The sequence below is a fragment of the Kogia breviceps genome, chromosome 20, assembly GCF_026419965.1.
Source record: "Kogia breviceps isolate mKogBre1 chromosome 20, mKogBre1 haplotype 1, whole genome shotgun sequence".
NCBI classification, from domain to species: Eukaryota; Metazoa; Chordata; class Mammalia; order Artiodactyla; family Physeteridae; genus Kogia; species Kogia breviceps.
Window position 1 is genome coordinate 11,615,630 of NC_081329.1, and position 18,544 is coordinate 11,634,173.

The 18,544-nt window shown below is 48.4% G+C and overlaps 1 protein-coding gene and 1 pseudogene across 2 annotated transcripts in view; one reads left to right on the forward strand and one right to left on the reverse strand.

Moving 5' to 3' along the window:
• Nucleotides 1-14,522, reverse strand: part of ENPP6 (ectonucleotide pyrophosphatase/phosphodiesterase 6) — an 89,978-nt gene extending 75,456 nt beyond the window's left edge. The window contains exon 1 of one of the 2 annotated variants that reach the window (XM_059049579.2): nt 13,949-14,522. In XM_059049579.2, the coding sequence (XP_058905562.1) occupies nt 13,949-14,189 (241 nt within the window). In that variant the 5' untranslated portion in view covers nt 14,190-14,522. The remainder of the gene's footprint in view (nt 1-13,948) is intronic. The other variant, XM_067022544.1, reaches the window with a different exon arrangement.
• A 2,781-nt stretch (nt 14,523-17,303) lies between these two features.
• LOC131747622 (signal peptidase complex subunit 2 pseudogene) lies at nt 17,304-18,145 on the forward strand (annotated as a pseudogene).
• Nucleotides 18,146-18,544: the final 399 nt, after the last annotated feature.

An 18,544-nucleotide genomic window follows, 5' to 3' on the forward strand; every position in this document is an offset into this window, starting at 1 on the left:
GAAAAACAGCTTGGCAATTCCTCATAATGTTAAATGTAGAATTACCCAGCAATTTCATGCCTAGGTATCTACCCAGGAGGAATGACAACATATGTCCACACAAAGGCTTGTACATGGATGTCCATAGCAGCCTTATTCATAATAGCTGAAAAATAGAAATGACCCAAATGTTCATCAGCTGGTGAATGAATACACAAAGTGTGGGTTATCCGTACAATAGAATATTTTTTGCCAATGAAAAGGAATGATGTACTAATACAACATGGATGAACCTCAGAAGCATTATGCTGAGTGAAAGAAGCCAAATACAAAACAACACACGGTTCCATTTATATGAAATGTCCAGAAAAGGCAAATCTTTAGAGAAAGAAAGAAGATTAGTGGTTACTTAGGGCTGGAGGTGAAAATGCGGAGCAACTACCCAGCCCAAGTTTTCCTTTTGGGATGATGGAAATATTCTAAAATTATATCGTGCTGATAGATGCACACCTCTGTAAACATACTAAAAGTCATTGAGCTGTACACTTACAATGGATAGATTTTATGGTATGTAAATTATACCTCAATAAATCTATTAATAATTTTAAAAGATCACTTGAGAGCCCAACTCTAGAGATCCACATACAGGACCTCATTAGCATATCAAGACTAAGTTACATCCCTCAGATGATTCCCAGCTACACAGTCAAATACCAGCCCTCAAGTCCTCCAAATGCAGGATTTACCTACAGTCTCGTCCAGACTTTCCGTCTCCCTACTGGTCTCCAAACCCTGCTGCTACATGCAGAGCCCCTTTTTTGTTTCTTCTTTTCAATTTTTCTGTTTGATAATACTGTCCATCTCCTATAGAAACTTCTTTCCTTGATTACTCTGACCCTGCTTGACTCCTGATTTTCATTTGAGGTCTTTGCTAGAATGTTCTGTGATAGGTCTTTACTTCTTCCTTGTCTCCTTTCCTGTCTCTTCTGCTACGTCATGCTCCCTAAATGTAAGAAGGTCCCCCAAGGTTTCATCTTGACCTCTTTCCCTTCTCTTGACACAGTCCTCCCAAGGAGCCTCATCTACTCACATAATTTCCACCCCTATGAGGGCAACTCTGAAATCTGTATCTCCAGCCTTCATGGCTAGTAAATAAATCACCACCCAGGCGTCTTGCAAGTGCCCAAAGTATGAGACTTAGATACTGTACTGATATATTTTATTGAAACATTAGCCAGTATATTCCCTTCCATCATGTTTCAAGTAGGTGTCCAGTCCCTTTTGTCTTTGGAGAGCTGATATTACCTGCTGGACACACTCCTTCCTTTGGGACTTTTTATCATCTCAAACTGAGCTCATTTAAACACACGGTGAACGTGACTTTAAAGGGCAGGGGAGGAAGGAAGGCATATATGCCTTGAAGGAAGCAAGGAAGACAGGGAAACAGGATGGGCTACAGAATTCTGGGGACTTGACTGCCAGGCTCCTTCATTCTCACCTTGGATTTGGATGGCCTCTCCCAAACCCACACTACTCAGAGATGTCCGGGTAATCATCTCAAAGCTCACTTCTGCTCTCCAAACGCTCCCCGTCACCCCCCTTCTCCGCCTTGACTTGAGCAATGCCATTCACCCTCTCGGCCCTTCCGCCGGGTTTCAACCCGCCCAAATCCTTCAGGCTTCACTCAAACACCGTCACCTCGGCAAACCTTCCCTCTTCACCACACACCCTTAGAAAGGGTCCCCGCATCTCGTGACTCCTCTGTCCTGGCCGATGACTATTTCTTTCTGCACACACTGAGTTGCTCAGCTCAACTGCAAGCTCATCCAAGACAGAGGCCATGTCCCTTCAGAACAGCACCTCTCACCTAGAAAATGATCATGTATCCCCGCATAGGGAACGATCATACACAAATGCACTTCACGAACATACATCAACATTACATGCTGTTGTAATTACCAGATTCTGTGGTTCAGACAGTAAGTGGTAAAGGAGCCAGCAAATGGATGAAAATGAGATCTCAGAGTGCCATCCAGCTCTGAGATGTTACTATCTGTGGGTCAAGGCCTTGTAGAGGGCGGACATCTTATTTTGGCTTCAAAGAGAAAGATGGGTGGAGGGCAGCTGGGTCCGGGCTGGGGTGGAGGCTCGGGGGTTCCAGGGAGAATGGGAGTAGAGCGCTTTCAGAAGTAATAAGTAGTATAAGCAGAGGGAAGGACTGGGCGTTCTCGGAGAGGCCTCCAACCAAAACAGGGAGGGAAAGAGGTCATTCTCCAAAATTCCATTCCCGCAGGGGTTTCACAACTGGCCAACAGAACCCTGATGATCCCGTGTTCGAAGGGAAGGAATCAGTCTGTTTCCACTGATGGAAGCTCCTGAGGTGGGATTCACCACACAGCTGGCTAGTCAGTTCAAAAGGCTAGTCAAACAGGTGGTTGAGAATTGAGTAAATAAAGGCAGTTTTGTTTCCATTTGATTATTTTAGCTTTTAGCAGCTGTTAACACAGCCTGAGAGTGAAGTCTTTGGACTGTGACTTTCTTATCTGTTCCATCAGAACTTGGTGAGGTCATTTAAGGCTTGTGAAGAACAGCAGCCAGCCTCCGATGAACAGCCAAGGCCTGGGAAGTGGAGGGAGTGGGGGGGTGAGCTGAGCCTAAGCACCCTCCACCCTCAACACACACAATCTTCTAGGCGCTTTCACCACCTTCCCGACTGGATCTTCGATGAAATCTACACACAAAGCTTCTTCGAATTCCATCTCCACTTCGGCTTACACGTCTCGGGAGGCATTAAGGAGGATGAGGAAAAAGCAAAAGCAAACCAAGCAGGGAAGCCCGTCCAAGAAAGAGTGGAGTGCCCAGAGGGCGCAGGCAAAGTGGCCGGCGTGGATAAACAGGCAGGAAGGGTTGGAAAGGATTCCTCGGCTTCCATCCCTGTACATGTGAGGGAGGCCAGACTCTGGCCTGACTCAGAGGCCTGTGTTTGGTGAGGTTCTGCCCTTATATAGATGCTGGAACCGAATCTTACACCCCAGTCTCTGTTCTGCACAATGAGACAAATAAACGCACTAGCACTGCCACACAGAAACATACAGGGAGGGGTGTCATGTTTTGGGGTGAGGCCAGCTGGCCAAGCTGTCGGGGAACGGGCCAGACTGGGAGTAACCAGAACCTGGAATTAGATCCACCCACAGAGCCCAGCAAAACCGGAGAGCCTCGGGTGCTGGGAGGTCCAGGACAACAGGCTAAATGCGGCAGGGGGTGCTCACTTGGACCTGGGAAGGAGAAGCACAGCCCACGTGAGGACGAAGGAGGGAACTCAGAAGCCTACAGAGTATGGCTGGCGGAATCCAGAATCCAGTGGGGCGGAAACAGCAGTTTGTTAGAAAATAGGGGGACCTCAGCTGATGAGGTTCAGCAACAAAACTCCAGAGACTCAGAAGACAGATCAATAACAGAAGGCTTCCGCCATGGGATCGAACACAAGTCTAGTTCCTGGCACCGAACCTAAGGAGTGCGACAGACACCATCAACTGTCTCTTCTGAGCGAGCTCTGGGCCCAGAGGCTTCGATGGCCCACATCCCACTACACTGGGAGTGAGAGTAGGCCCGCAGCAGGGCAGAGTGCCGTACGGACGGCCTGCAAGACGGCAGGCGGAGGGCCTTCGGAGGCTGCGCCCAGGGTGGGCCCTGGTAGAGCGCCTCTAGGCCGGCCCCTCAGAGGGGAGCCCCTGACGCCCTGCCCGCACTCCTTCTGCTCCAGCAGGGCTTGCCAGCGTGCTGCCCGTCACACATTTTTTGCCCGGCAACCTGGGGCGAACAGACAAGGCTGCTCTCCCCGGGGGGCTGGGGCGGGGGACCAGGCCCCCAGCACACCCGCAGCCCTCTCATGGCCGCCAGCACCCAGGCGGGGACGCCCTGCTGCAGACGCCTACACGAGCTCTCACAACGACCGCAGCTGTCCTCCGGACCCTGACAGGCGGGTGCCCAGGGGAGGCTGCTGCGCCGGGGGGGTGAAGGCTCCCCGTCCCCCTCCCCACAAGCCGGCCTGCGACTTCGGCCTGCGCAGCCCTCCGTCCAGGTGCGTCGGCCCCACGCGGCTCTGGGACCTGCCCGTCAAGCCCTCACTCCTCTCCTCGCTCCAGAAAGCGCCCAAGACAGGAGCAGGTGATGATCAAGCACAAGATCTGACACGAGCCAAATGCTACACACGGGACGCAGAGGAGCCCCGGACCCGCCCTGGGTCCTCGCCCAGGAGACCGTGGACGCGACGGCCTTACGCACGCGCGGGGACTCTGAAACCCCAGTAGGTGCCGCCTAAGGCGTCTCCGCAATAAATGTTAACATGCTGACTGAGGCTCCCTCTGCAGCCATTCTAAATGTTCTCGAACCCGTTTGTGGCGTAGCACTGATGATGGAGCAGGTCCCGAGAGCTGCCTTGGCAGGAAGCCCGTGGTCCCATCCATCAGCAGTGGGCAGACAGGAGAGGGAGTGAGACAGCAGACCAGCCTGGTATGGAGACCACCTGGCTCCAGGAAGGGAACCTCCTAAAAGAGGGTTTGCCGTGCTTATAATCAAAGACTTTCACCACAACTCTGCCCGCCAGCCTCTCCGTCCCCTCCTGCAGGGAGTACATTCCCAGCAGCCGGATGAAATGAACACCCTGGCATCACCGCGGAAGCCAAGAGAAACATACTTTTTGAAAAGTGGCACTTCAGTGTCGAGAGGTCTGATGATGAGAGCTGAAGTAATGACGTGCCGGGAGAGATTATTTTCGTAAGTTCTTGGAACGCGCTTTTTTCCCCGGGCTTGAGCTAGTGAGTGCTCGTCACGGCTTCTGTCGCCCAGCACCTCACACACCCAGCCGCTTTCTGCAGGCGGCTTACTCAGGACCCATTACACGCACCACAGCTTTAAGTGGAAACCTGCAAAGGTGTTGTTAGGTGTCTCTGGGAAGTAAGTGACAAAATTGAGGCAAGAGTTCATGCAGATGAGAAGACAGATTTAATTGTGTGTTTGTGAGAAATGTCCTTTACCAGCCGTGGGGCAAGCGGACAGATGAGAAGTCCATATACTGGGGTCCACTGGAACCCACAGAAGCAATTTCTCTCCTTGACCCCCATGACTATTCTACAGGTTTCTGGAACTCTCCTTGAACAGATTGTCTCTGATCCCCTAAAGGGCCAACTCCAGGTGAATATCCTAATCCAACCTGAAATCTATTCTGATGAAAATTTACTTCATCAAATAAACAGCCGTCCAAACTTTCCCATCTTTGCTCATAGGAGCCCCAGACTTCTTAATTTCTTATAGGCTTGGAATTGATCCAGGTTCCCTTCTTTTCAGCTCTTCCATGTTCACTCACTACCCAATCAGCAAGTTCTGCCTCAAGGGCACTCCTCAAATTCAACTCTTCACTTATAGCCCATCGGAAAGAATAGATGCTCCAACGTTTGAAGTAGAAAAAAAGGAAAGGTGGAGCCTACTGAATTATCTTCAATTTAGCTTTCAAAGCCTTCTATCAATTGCATGTGTTTTTTCTTTTTTAAAAAAACAAATTCACCTCTCTCTCTCTAACCCTCTACCCTATACCGGGATGGCGAATGGGTTTAGCACCCTTCCCTCTGTCTTGTTCATGTGTCTGTCACTATTTCTCTGACTTAACTTGTGCCATGTCCCTCATCAGAGTCTTTATAGATTTTTTTTTTTTAAGATCTGGCCCCAAATTTATCTCCACTAAAAATCTTTCCAGTCATCTTTCAATGTTTATTCCTAGATCCACCTTCTCCATGGAACTGTTCAAGACCATTATAACTCCCAATAAGCCCTGTGTCCCTGAGTTGCAGACACTTAATCTCTATGCCATTCCTTTAAATTAAGACCTACAAGTTTCTTATAAAATGCACCTAATATCCATTCAGCGTATAAATGTTAACTACATTCCCACCACCTCCGTGTGACGATTATATATCCTGAACTATTGGCGTCGAGCTTGGCAATATGATTTGCTTTGGCCAATGAAGTGGGAGTAGATGTGACTTGTGCCACCTCTGAGCCGAACTTTTAAGCTTCATTACACTGTTCGCCACTTTCCCTTTTTCCTCTGCACGCGAGAAGCACGTCTCATTTAGAAGTGGCTTTTTCAGCCTGTGTCTCAAAATGAAGAGGAAATGGGGCAGTTAATCCTTAAAGTCCATGCACATGAGTGAATAAAAACCTTAGCTGTGGTAAGCCTCTGATAGAGCGTGTTACTACAACATGATTTAGCCTCATCTTATCGGTAAGGTGGGTAATATGTACAATTTTTATAACGGTGGTTACACAAAGTTTCTCATTCTGTCCTCACAACGGGCCTATTGGGTAAGTTGTACTTTCTCCATTCTACTGCTAAATAATATTGAAACTCAAAAGCACTTGTTCAAATCCTACAAGTCAGAAAGTGAGAGAACGGATGAAATTAGATCTTTGGCAGCAAATCCATAGCTCTTTCCACTATGCCATGTACTGTGGGTTGAACTGTGTTCTCTAAAGAGTTACGTTGAAGTTCTATCCCTCAGCACCCGTGAGTGAGACCTTACTTAGACACAAGGTCTTTGCAGATGTAATCAAGTTCAGATGAGGTCAATGAGGACGGGCCCTAATCCCTAATCCCGTATGACTGGTGTCCTTATAAGAAGGGACACACAGGGAGAACGCCATGACAGTGAAGGCAGAGACTGGAAGGACACTTCGATGCAATCTACAAACCAAAACTACCAAGGACTGCTGGCAACACAAGAAAGGCTAAGAGAAAGGCACGGAACAGATGCTCCCCTAGAGCCTTCAGAGGGAGCGTGGCCCTGCCGGCACCTTGATTTCAGACGACTGGCTTCCAGAACTATGAAGGAATAATTTCTATTATTTTCGGTCACCGCATTTGTGGTAATTTGTTACAGCAGCCCTAGGAAACCAAACACCGTGACCACCTCAATTTCAGGGCATAAACCATCAGAAATTCTCAGGAAGCAGGTTTGGGGGTGGAAGTGGTGTGTCTAAAGAAGCCTTCATTCTTCCATTGGCGCCCAGTGTCTCCATGCTGCCTGTGTTCGTTTCCAAGAGCTGTCGTAACAAAGTACCAGAGACCAGGTGACTTGAACAACAGAACTTTACTTTTCTCTGGAGGCGAGAAGTCCAAAATCAAGGTGTCATCAGGCTTGGTCTTTTCTACTGCCATCTCTCCTTGGCTTGTAGATGGCCACCTTCTCCCTGTGTCTGCACATGGTCTTCATTTGGTGCCCATCTGTGTCCTAATCTCCTCTTCTTATCAGGACAACAGTTATGTTGGATTAGGGCCCACCCTAACAGCTCCATTTAACTTAATTGCCATTTTAAAGACCCTATCTCCAAATGCAGTCATATTCTGAGGCACTGGGGGATAGGACTTCAAGATATACATTTGTGTGTTGGACAAGGAGGACATACGTGATTCAGCCCATAAACCATTTCATGTTTTCAAATATCTAAGGAGCCTCTCATGAGCCTTAAACAATCTGGAGTGGAGACTGAGAGCACAAGACGGCCTGACCCTTTAAGTCGCCGGGCCCATCCCTGGTTCTGACAGCCAGGAAATCACAAAACGTGGCCTTCACTGTCCTCTCACGGCCGTTCGCACGGTTCTGAACCATTTGCCTTGTTCATGCTTCACTGATGCCTCTGCCTTCTTGGCTTCGGCAGTCTTGGCTGGAGTTAGGCTCTGCCTAGGGCCACGCTGATGACTAGTGTTCTGCTGCACCCCCTACACCCCAGGCCTTTGAGGCCCAGCACCCTCCTCATGGGTGACTCTCCTTTCAACCCTCTTGCAGCCCCTGACCTCACAGTCAAGATGGAAAACAAAACTGATAGACATATTTTGAGGTTATATAAGATTATTAGGCATAAATGGTAATCCGTTCACCTAAATATCTGTTCATTGCTTTCATAAAGCAAAGCATAATTTCAGTCTTTTCCTCTGCCTGCTAGTTTAGTAGTATCTAAAATCAATATAATAATCAAGTTCCCTGAAACTCTGAACGCTTGAATCATTATTACAATGCTTCTTCACTAAGATAAATTTTGTTTGAAGACAGAGCATGACAAGTGAAGGGAGGGTGGCCAGGGAAGGCGTATCCACTGCAGTGACTTCGGCGAAGAGATCTAAAAAAAGCAATGGAGCGAGAATTCCCTGGCGGTCCACTGGTTAGGACTTGGTGCTTTTACTGCTGAGGGCGCGGGTTCAATCCCTGGTCAGGGAACTAAGGTCCCTCAAACTTTGGGTCTTTCTGGGGAAAAGCATTCCCGGCAGAAGGAACAGAAAGTTCAGGTGTCCTGGGATGGCCACCTGCCTGGAACAGGTGAGGAAAAAAGGGAGGAAATGGTGGGGGACGAGGCTGGAAAGGGGCTGGGTGACCTGGGGCCAGTCCTGTAAGAGCTTGAATCTACTGGAGGGTCTGAACAGAGGAGTGACACCATCGGGCATGTGTTTTAGGAGGACTAGTCTGGTTCGCATGTGAGACAAACTGTAGGGCAGAGAGGGTGGGGGACCAGGAGCTGCGGGGAAGCTCTGGGCTACCGAGGGCGCACCCTCTGGTCAGGGCCCCAGGGATGGAGGCAGGAGAAGCAGGGGCTTTGCGATCGATCCTGAAAGGGGAGCCGACTCAGCTGCGGGAGCAAAGGTGGTGAGGAAGATGAGGAGGGGCCAACAGAAGGGACCGAGGAGGAAGCAGTGAAACAGGAGGAAACAGAGAGAGGAGGGCGTCCTGGAACTGAGGGTGCTATCAGGAAGGAGGCCATCAAAGCAGAGGACTGACCTTTGATGACCAGGAGGCCGCTGCTGAAAACAAAAGGATGACGGGGTTTTGCAGGAGAGAGAGTAAGCGGGGAGTGGTGGGCACCCCAGACGGAGGCGTCTACATCCAAGGAAGCCAAGCCCTGGGCTGAGCAGCCCCGAGCAGATGCCGATCCAGGGGGAGGAGAGGCCAGGGTGCCCTGGAGAGAGGCCGTGTCCACGCCGCTTGTGCTGTGGGTGTGCAGAGGCCGCCGCAAGTGAAACTGAATTCTCCAGAAGGCCGAGGATGTGGGCTTTTTTTCAAAACATGATTTCTCAAGTACTTTCTGCACTGATTTCCTTTGGTCCAAGTGACAGCCGGTTTTAATTTAAATCAGCTATTTTCTTAAAGGCAAGGGAAAGCTTGCCTTACCCGGCAATCCCTCACTCCAGAATGTGAGGACTTGATATCTGGGAAGAATTTGCTTCACGTGTCATTTCTAGGAGGGCGGTCAGAACTGCATCGGCACAGATACTAATTCTAAGCAGTTAACATCCTTGGTTTTGCTTTGATTCCACTAGAGGATTAATCAAGTGCCTTTATCCAGGCTCTGGCTGCTTCCAGGACTGGTCACAAGGAGACCTCTGTCCTGGGTCCCAGGTCATACACAACACCTTCTGGGCACGCCAGGACTCAGGTCGGGGCCCTGCTGGTTCCTGTATGAGAACTGGCCTCTGAGGCCTGCCCTCCAATCTCAGCCCTGCTACTGAGGTTCTTAGGTGTCTGCAGTGAATCACGCAGTCTCCCTGCACTTTATTTACCAGCTTCTAAGTGTTAACATGACAATACCATACTGTATAGCAACCATCTCAGGATATGTTCATCTCTTGGCAGATTATGTTCAGGAAGATTAAATTCTAGACCAGCTTCCCTGCTACTCAGGACATTTCTGGGCCCCCTTCCGCATACACTTAATCAGAAGTGCTCAAGAGTTACAAACAAATGTTGCCATTGGCTTTGGCAAAATGATGCCACCTTATGCTGCCTCAAAACACACCCAACGTTTTCTCTTACACGTGATCTGCATTGAACAAATCACTGCTTTTTGTCTGTGGATGTCATGTTAAACTTTACTTAAATCAAATGGGGATTTACCTCAAAGAGAATAATTTTACAAAAAGATCCACAGTTAAAGATTAAAACAGGGCTTCCCTGGTGGCGCAGTGGTTGAGAATCCGCCTGCCGATGCAGGGGACACGGGTTCGAGCCCTGGTCTGGGAAGATCCCACATGCCGCGGAGCAACTAGGCCCGTGAGCCACAACTACTGAGCCTGCGCGTCTGGAGCCTGTGCTCCGCAACAAGAGAGGCCGCGACGGTGAGAGGCCCGCGCACCGCGATGAAGGATTGGCCCCCGCTCGCCGCAACTAGAGAAAGCCCTCGCACAGAAACGAAGACCCAGCACAGCCAAAAATAAATAAATAAATAAATTAATTAATTAATTAATAAGATTAAAACAGAAAGCTTCCCCATAGCAGTTACACTGTGGTTATATTTTAACTAAAATTAAGTTGATCTACAGACAGCTCTTCAGAAAAAGAGCTTACTCATCAAGTAAGATATTGTGATAAACGCCACGCTTGGGGCTGTTTCTTCCAGCCTTCAAGATGCTTTCGCACGCTACTCCGACTGCAAGAAAATTCTCCCCTCTTCCGGTCTTGCACAGCACATTAGGAAACTACCCATTGGTCCTTGGTGTAGTAGTCTGCTAGGGCTGCCCTAACAAAGTACCACCGACTGAGTGGCCCAACAACAGAAATGGGCCTCTTGCAGTTCTGGAGGCTGGAAATCTGAGATCAAGGAGTCGGCAGGTCTGGTTTCTGGTGAGACCGCTCTCCTTGGCTTGCAGGTGGCAGCCTTCTCACTGTCCTCATGAGGTCTCTTCTCTGGGCACGTTGATCCATGATGTCTCTTCCTCTTCTTAAAAGAGCATCAGCCATAGCGGAGTAGGGCCCCACTCTAACAGCATCATTTAACTTAATCACCTCTTTAAACACCAAGTCCTTAAATACGGTTACATTCTGGTGTACTGAGGGTTGGGATTTCAGCATATGAATTGTGGAGGGACACCGTTCGGCCCTTGCTACTCATCTGAGATATCAGTAGGTACGTGATGTGTCTTTCCTGCTCAACTTGAATGTAGGCTCCCTGGGTGAATGGCCCTGTTTTCAGATCCTATGTGTTCCCAGTAATCAACTGTTTGATGGATCTTCTGTTTTGCAGGGGGGCGGGGTGCCAGGCCACACAGCTTGTGGGATCTTAGTTCCCCGACCAGGGACTGAACCGAGGCCCTGGTCAGTGAAAGCGTGGAGTCCTAACCCCTGGGCCGCCAGGGAGTTCCCCTGATGGGTCTTCTTGATCGTTATTGGAATTGTGTTCACATTTGTCCTGGTGCAAACACATTTTGAAGGGAAAAAAAAGATCAGTCACAGTGGCTTCATGTCAATGGCTGGGCTAGATGATTTCCAAGGTTCCTCACAAAGCCTGTGACTGTTCATTTCCCATCACCATCCACGTGGCTTCCCGTGAAATTCTCCTCTCTAAAGATCAGTCATTTGCTTAATTTCTAATATGTAGGCCTCCCAAGAGGTGCCAGTCCTAACTGCTCCTAATTTCATGTCTGCTTCTGGCAACACCTGAGGTTCTGGCCGGATTAGGACCCAGAAGTTGAGGAGACTGAGGCTCAGGGCAGTGCGATGGCTCGCCGAGAGTGTTCCCGACCCTGCAAGGCCTCCAGCCAAGTTCTCCCAGCTCCCAGGCCAAGTGCTTTCCAATAACCCATCATTCCTCATTATGCAAAGAGAAGAACACCAAGGGCTTTATGGCTTATGGGCAATAATTCATGTAAGGAAGTGAGATCACAGTCTGTCTTATAAATTCTGAGGAACCTTAAGACAGCGTATCTTTTAGTACCGAAAGGATCTAGCATGATTCTTTCGTTGGTTCATAAAATGTTCATATGCTCAAACCATATGTTTAACTACTACTCCCAATGGATAGATCCTTCCTTATATGAAAAAAAGAGGAATTTTTCAACATCAGGTGGAAAAAGCACCATAGATATTGGGGGAAATAGTCTAGATTTCACGCTGAGTCAGTTCCAGGGCAGTGGAGATGGCAGCATCCTGATGGCCAGGCCACCCCAGCCCACAATCCCGCTCCAAGCCTTTATGTCTACTCAGTAGGTACAAGACAAGTCACACCCAAAGACACTGGCACATGAACATGAGTCTTGCTGGACACATCCTATATACAATATTGCTTCTATAAAAGTGAAAAAGCCAACTTAAGTACCAAGCAAGCTTTCAAGTCAGATCATACATTTTACCATCAAAAACTCTAAAGGCGTAAGCCGTATGGAGAGTCTGTGGCTTTCTCGGGCTAGACTCAGTTTGAAAGTAAAGGTAAGATCTTTGTCAAACATTCATGGGACCTGCACTGTCTCGCCGCGAGAAGGGCCCTTCTGTCGTGCCTAGACCAGAGAAAATACCCACAGCCTGACAAGAAAGTGGCTGCGTGACTAAGGCTTTGTGCAAATTCGCCCTTGTGCTGATATCAGGAATGTGGATCGGACAGACAAAGGGCCGAGTCACGGGCTGCGTCTCTCCGTGGAGACTGTAATGGTCCCTTTTTGCTCGCTGGAGTCTGACTTGCTAAAACGGATTTTGTTCCTCTTCCACTGAGACTGAGAAAAGTGCACGTGGCAGTTTGTGAATCGAGCCTCGCAGCAGGCTCTGAGAGACAGAGAGACAACTGGTGTCGGGGTGGCTGCAGGTGTGAAACTCGCCGGGCAGTGCTGAAGTCGGCTTGTGCCACACAACAGCCTCTCTGTGCGGCCCTCAAACGGCTTCCCTGCAAGGGCAGATCCGTGCCAAGGGAGGACGAGGAGACTTTTGCTCATCTTCTTTATCTGAGAGATGCTGATTGTTTGTCTGTTGGGGGAGATTTTTGAAAATGAGCAGATAAATTCCTTGCTGTGTGTCGTCTGGACTTTTTTTTTTGCTCTCCATGCCTTTATTTCTAATTCTCCAAAATCTCTTTCCCCGTTGATTTTATGGTATTTTTATGTACACATGCACACAGTATCCATGTATGAAGTCAGAGATAGCAATTTGTCTTTCCAGGATCCTTGGGCTTTGCTGTCCTGTGAAGATCCATAATGAGATACAAGAGTTCTCATCCCCTTCCTGTTAACATAATTTATAGAGCTTTCCCTGTGCTCAGAGCACATAGCTAAGTCCTACATAAGCATCAATAGCAGTGCATTCTTACCAGCATCCCCGGGCAGCTTGCTAAATTCTTTCTGAGCGCCTCTTGCCGGCCCTTACAAAGGTTAGCTGATACACAAACCGGAAGCTAGGAATCTCACTGCGTGAGCACAGATAGAGGATCAAATTCGTGGAATCACATGTGGCGTGCTGGCAATCCCAGATCAAGGTCATTTTTAGGCAAAAGTCAGCTTTTCCAGACCCAGGCACAGTCCAGGTTAGCTGGGGGGCTGGGGTTTTGTTTTGTTAACAGATGCTAGATAGAAGTTCAATATGGGAATCTGAACTACACCTCAATTTTTTCTTCTCCATGTCATTTTACCTGGCCCCAAGAGGCAAAAGAAGCAGCAAGTAGCCTTGCTAAGTAATACTTCAGGATATGACCTGAAAATTCCCTCCGAGTCATCCAGGAATCCCACATGTAACTTTCATAATCTAACACACTGACAAACAAGCCAGAACAGCTCCAGGAAGACAAGAGGACTGCAGGGCAAAGGGACAGAAGAAATTTGATACAAATGAAGACCTGCTGACTTTTTAAATTTGAACTTAGAAAATACAGAGTAGGCTAGAATTTTTTATTCGTAAAACAAATAACCACTTTAACAATCATCTATTCATGTAGTTCTCTGTCCTCCACACAGAGAATCCAAAAGAGGTCCTGGGGATAACTTTTGGAAAACAACACACCCATGAAAAAAAAAAATCTCAGCCAAGAACACACACTTCCTGTCCATCTCTGGTGTCCCAAAGGATGAGGGAAACCTGAACATTTACGTGAGACGCTAATGCCAGGAGCTAACTTCTCCTGCTGGACTCCAGCCCGCCCCTCCCCGCCCAGAGGAGGACACGGTACTCACCAGTCATTAGGCTGTAGTAGTTAGGGTAAGAGAGACTGGGAAAGTCTGGGGTCAAGTAATCCACTTTTACCCCCCGGCTCACGATCTCCCTGAAGCCAGGCAAGGACTCCAGGGCCTCATCACTGATGTAGTCAGAGCGAAAACCATCCAGCAGAAACACCAGGAGCTTCCGGCGGGCCGGGGCTGGCTGCACCAGGCTGAGGACAAGGACCAGCAGGAGGGCCCCGAGCTTCTCTGCCATGCTGCCAGGAGCCTGCCCGAGCACGGCTGGCACAGCCGTCCCTTTACAGAGACTGGGGATGGAGAATCTGTCGCTCTTCTCTCTTCTGGGGGCTGGACCTTGACGGCTGGCCTTCCTGAGCCAAGTTCACTTTCAGAATTTAAAGGTACAGCATCCCCTTTCAAAAACATCTATGCTCACCCTTTACTAGAAAGTCTGGAGATGGACCCCTTCGGAGAAGCCGGGTTCCCAAACAACCCAGAATTAACGCCAGGGGAGAGAGTGCAACCTTATTACTTGGGGCGAATGTTCCAGAAATACAAGCACCCACAGAGAGGTGGAATTTTAGAAGATGACAGAAGTTAACACTAACTTTGCAGTTGGGCCAACCATAGGGAGGAGCGAAGGAACAGGGTAATCTCTTGATTTGCTGCCATCCCACGTCTCTGCCCCATTTAAACTCTCTCACTGACTTTTTCCGCTTACAATTTAGTAACGCAAACCTCTTAACTCGGGATGTAAACAAGAGACCATAAAATTCGTCTTGGGCATATCTGTGGACTTTTCAGCAGGGCCTCCATCTTCAAAGCATTTAAAAACAAATTATTTGTCTAGGTCTCAGCCACTTATTCTTTTTGTATGCATCTCTATACAGCCCTCATTGTTTTACTCTTCAGGTTGCCCGTGTCCAAACCCAGCTGCAGGAGGAGATGCCTTTCAGCAGAGCCATAGAGCCAGAAAGTTCCACAGCTGAACCACAGACCTGGGGGTCATTATGGCAGATGGGTCTGAGGTAGCACTGCCCCAAGAGGGCAGCAATCAGACAGAGAGCTGGAGGGTGCGAGCTTGAGACGGACCAGCACAGCTAGAGATAACCATGAGGCTTCATGCCAAGAAGGACCAGGCGGAGGGTGGACGGGGAGGCCGACCAGGAGGCCGGTGGAGGGCAGCAGACACAGGTGGGTGAGGAGACCAGGCACTAAGTGCAGATGCCTGCGGTCCCCTCAGCTGGGTCTTTCGTTTGGCAGAAAATTAAATATAAAGGCTTATAAAATGTGCATGGCCCATAGCACGCCCTTAACAAATGCTAACTGTTATCAGCATTATAACGTCGTTTGGACCCTGGTGAAACTTGCAAGGCCGTGGGCAAAGCTTCACGGGGACTGAGGGCGGTCAGACACCAGCCGTTCTGCTCTTAATCAATTCTACAATGGCTGTCACCCTACCTCCGCCCTCTGCCTGTGCCTTGTCTCCTTATCCTGTTCTATTGCATTTAGAGTCAAGCCCTCACATGAGACCACTGGTTACTTTCCACATTGTGCTGGGAAAAACAAAAACAAAAACAAAAAAACACCTTGGCCAAATTACCATTCCCATCTCAGCCAGCTGAGACGAGGATCAGATTTCCATTTTCCCAGTAAAAGGAATGCTTTTTACAATTAAAAAAAATAAGAGAAATAGGACAGCTTATTCTTAATTTTTTTAAACTTGAAAACACAATGTAATTCTTATCTCTTTGAGTTATGTTGTACTGTTATTCTAAACGGAAGGAAGGAAGGAGTAAAGCCAAGGGAAAGGTGCTGAGGCTGACGGGCCGATGGGCTGCCCTAGCCGTGACCATCACACACACACTGAAAGAATTTCCTCCGGTAGGGAGGGCCTGCGGAGGCAGCAGAGAAAGCCAGATGCGCTGTCAGTTCCTGAGTGTGTCCAGGGTAGGGGACTATGGAGATGGCATAATAATGCAAACCCACGTGAACTGCCTTGGGGGTGGCCCCTGAGCTCCCTTGGGGAGAGGTTAAGGACTCCAAATGTTAAAGATGAATATAAAAGGGGCATCCACTTTCCTCCGCCTCTAGCGGGAGGTCCAACCCCCAATACGGCTCCCTGAGTGCCTTACCCAGTTGTTGAGGTGGGGAATCCTTAACTAACAAACTCCAAATTAGAGGGTCCACAGATCCCCAGAGGACCCCAAGGCTCCGTGGAGAGCGCTGTGATGCGTCTGGGTGTGGGCATTGCTGCTGTGCACTGTGTTGTTTTATGAGAATGTTTAGAGAGCTTCTCTAAAGTTTTGGATCAATAACTCACTGTAAATGAGCAAGCATCTTTCCACGGGATGGAATTCAAACCGAGGAAATCTCAGCACTGCCTCCAGTCAGACTCCTGGTCTTACATCGCCTTGTGGCCTAGAAAAGGGTGGAGAGAAAAGCTAAAAGCCAACAAGCAAAGACAACAGATTAGAAAATGTGGTTACTATTAAGTGTCCAAAGTCTCGTGGTCCAAGACCTCGTATGTCTGTTATCTGCATGTCCTCAGCTTGGGGGGGGGGGGGTCATCAGCATCTAATATGTAAAAGTGTTCCTTGCCACTTGTTTTTCAAGGGTCGACCATGCTATAAAGGTCACTGCCCACAGGAGTTTAACCCAGATAATGGAGAAAAATGAAAAATGTCCTCCAGAACTTGGAACGAGCTTTGTCCTGAGAGCTGTTCCAGGTCCTGCTCAGGACACGCATGAGCTCTCGGGAATGTGCTCTCCAGACGACGGATCAGCGCTCTGGCGCCTCGCCTCCACGGAGATGCAGATGAGACGGAAGGAAGGAGTCCCGGGCTTAGACAAAGAAGACGCGATTCTAGAGCCTGGGTTCTGGCATTCTGCAACTGTGGGATTCTGAGAAAGCTGCTGCCTTTCCATGCTTTAATTTTCCCCTCTGAAAAGTGACAGAGGCTTTATGATCCTTCCCAGAATCAATTAGAATTCAAAAGTTGTGGCCCAAGTCAGCCCGTGTTAGCCAACATCAGCCTTCACTGACCCTGTTAATCCATCACATTTTTGCCAGCCCATGCGGGCCCACGTCAACCCTTACCTTCCCTAGAAGTCAGCAGTCTTAGATCCTCAGAGCGCTTGCCCTAGAGCCTGACCATGGCAAGTGTCCCACCTGCCCTCTCTCTGGTCAGGCCTTGGAATTAGAATCTTAATACATTTTAAAAAACCAAAATCCTACAGAACGTGTTCTAGATTCAGGATAGTATTCATCTAAAATTAAGATTAAATAAAGACATTTTCAGATAAATGAAAGCTGAGAGAATTAGCCCCCAACATACCTGGGCTACAAGGAATACTAGGCAGAAGCAAGATGGCGGCGGCGGCGGCTCGGTTGTGGGGGTGGTGGGGGAGAACCGGTGGTGGCGGAGGCAGTAGCGTGGCTGGCAGCGGTTCCAGCTGTGGGACGGGCAGGAGCCACGGCGGCTTGCTGCACAAGCGGAAGGCTGATGATAAGCCTGTAGAAATTGACAAATGGGATGGATCAGCTGTGAAAAATTCTTTGGATGATTCTGCCGAAAAGGTACTTCTGGAAAAGTACAAGTACGTGGAGAGAATTTTGGTCTAACTGACGGTCGCCTCACCACCTGTACCATCTCCTGTTTCTTCGCCATAGTGGCTTTGATTTGGGATTATATGCTCCTCTTTCCAGAGTCCAAACCTGTTTGGGCTTTGCGCGTTATATCCTATTTTGTGGTGATGGGGATCCTGGCCATTTATACCTCATATTAGAAGAGCATCTTTCTCGTGGCCCACAGGAAAGATCCCAAAGGGATGGATCCGGATGATATGTGGCAGCTGTCGTCCAGTCTCAAAAGGTTCGAGGACAAATCCACTCTGAAGCTGACCTTCATCAGTGGAAGAACAGAGCAGCAATGGGAAGCCAAGTTCACCAAGTCCATTGCTAAGTTTTTTGACCACAGCGGGACCCTGGTCATGGATGCATATGAGCCTGAGGTATCCAGGCTTCATGACGGTCTTGCCACAGAAAGAAAAATAAACTAGCCACTTATAAAAGCAGCCATCTTTTGGCTGGATCATGCTGAATTGAGGGGTGAGGGAGAAAGAAACAGAGAACTTAATATGGATAAAGTAAGAAATGTAAAAAATGTCCATTTTGTCTTGAAATTTTAGTCCATTCTGTATAAATAGAATTTTCTAGCTCAGATATGAGAAGTTGTAGCTCTAATATCTAGCTGTAGCCTCTTTGGTCCGCTGATTGCATTGTTTTGATTTGCTTTTCTGGAAAAGCAGTTTTGCTAAAAACCGTACAGACTTCCTCCTTCATACCTAGCAGTACTTTATATAGTATAGCTTTCTGCCATGCATTTGAAGACTCAATTTTTAAAATTGTTAACCTGTTGCTGACTCTATTGTGTTAATTCCCATTTCAACAGCTGTTTACCTTAATTCAGGATACAACCTCTTGTGTATGACAGTTTTCCTTCACACACCATTTTTGTGGGTGTGTATATATCTGACTTGGGGAAAACTGGGGGAAAAAAGCCCACAGCTTTTTAATTTGTTTAAAAGAGACTTTCTGCCTGGTACATT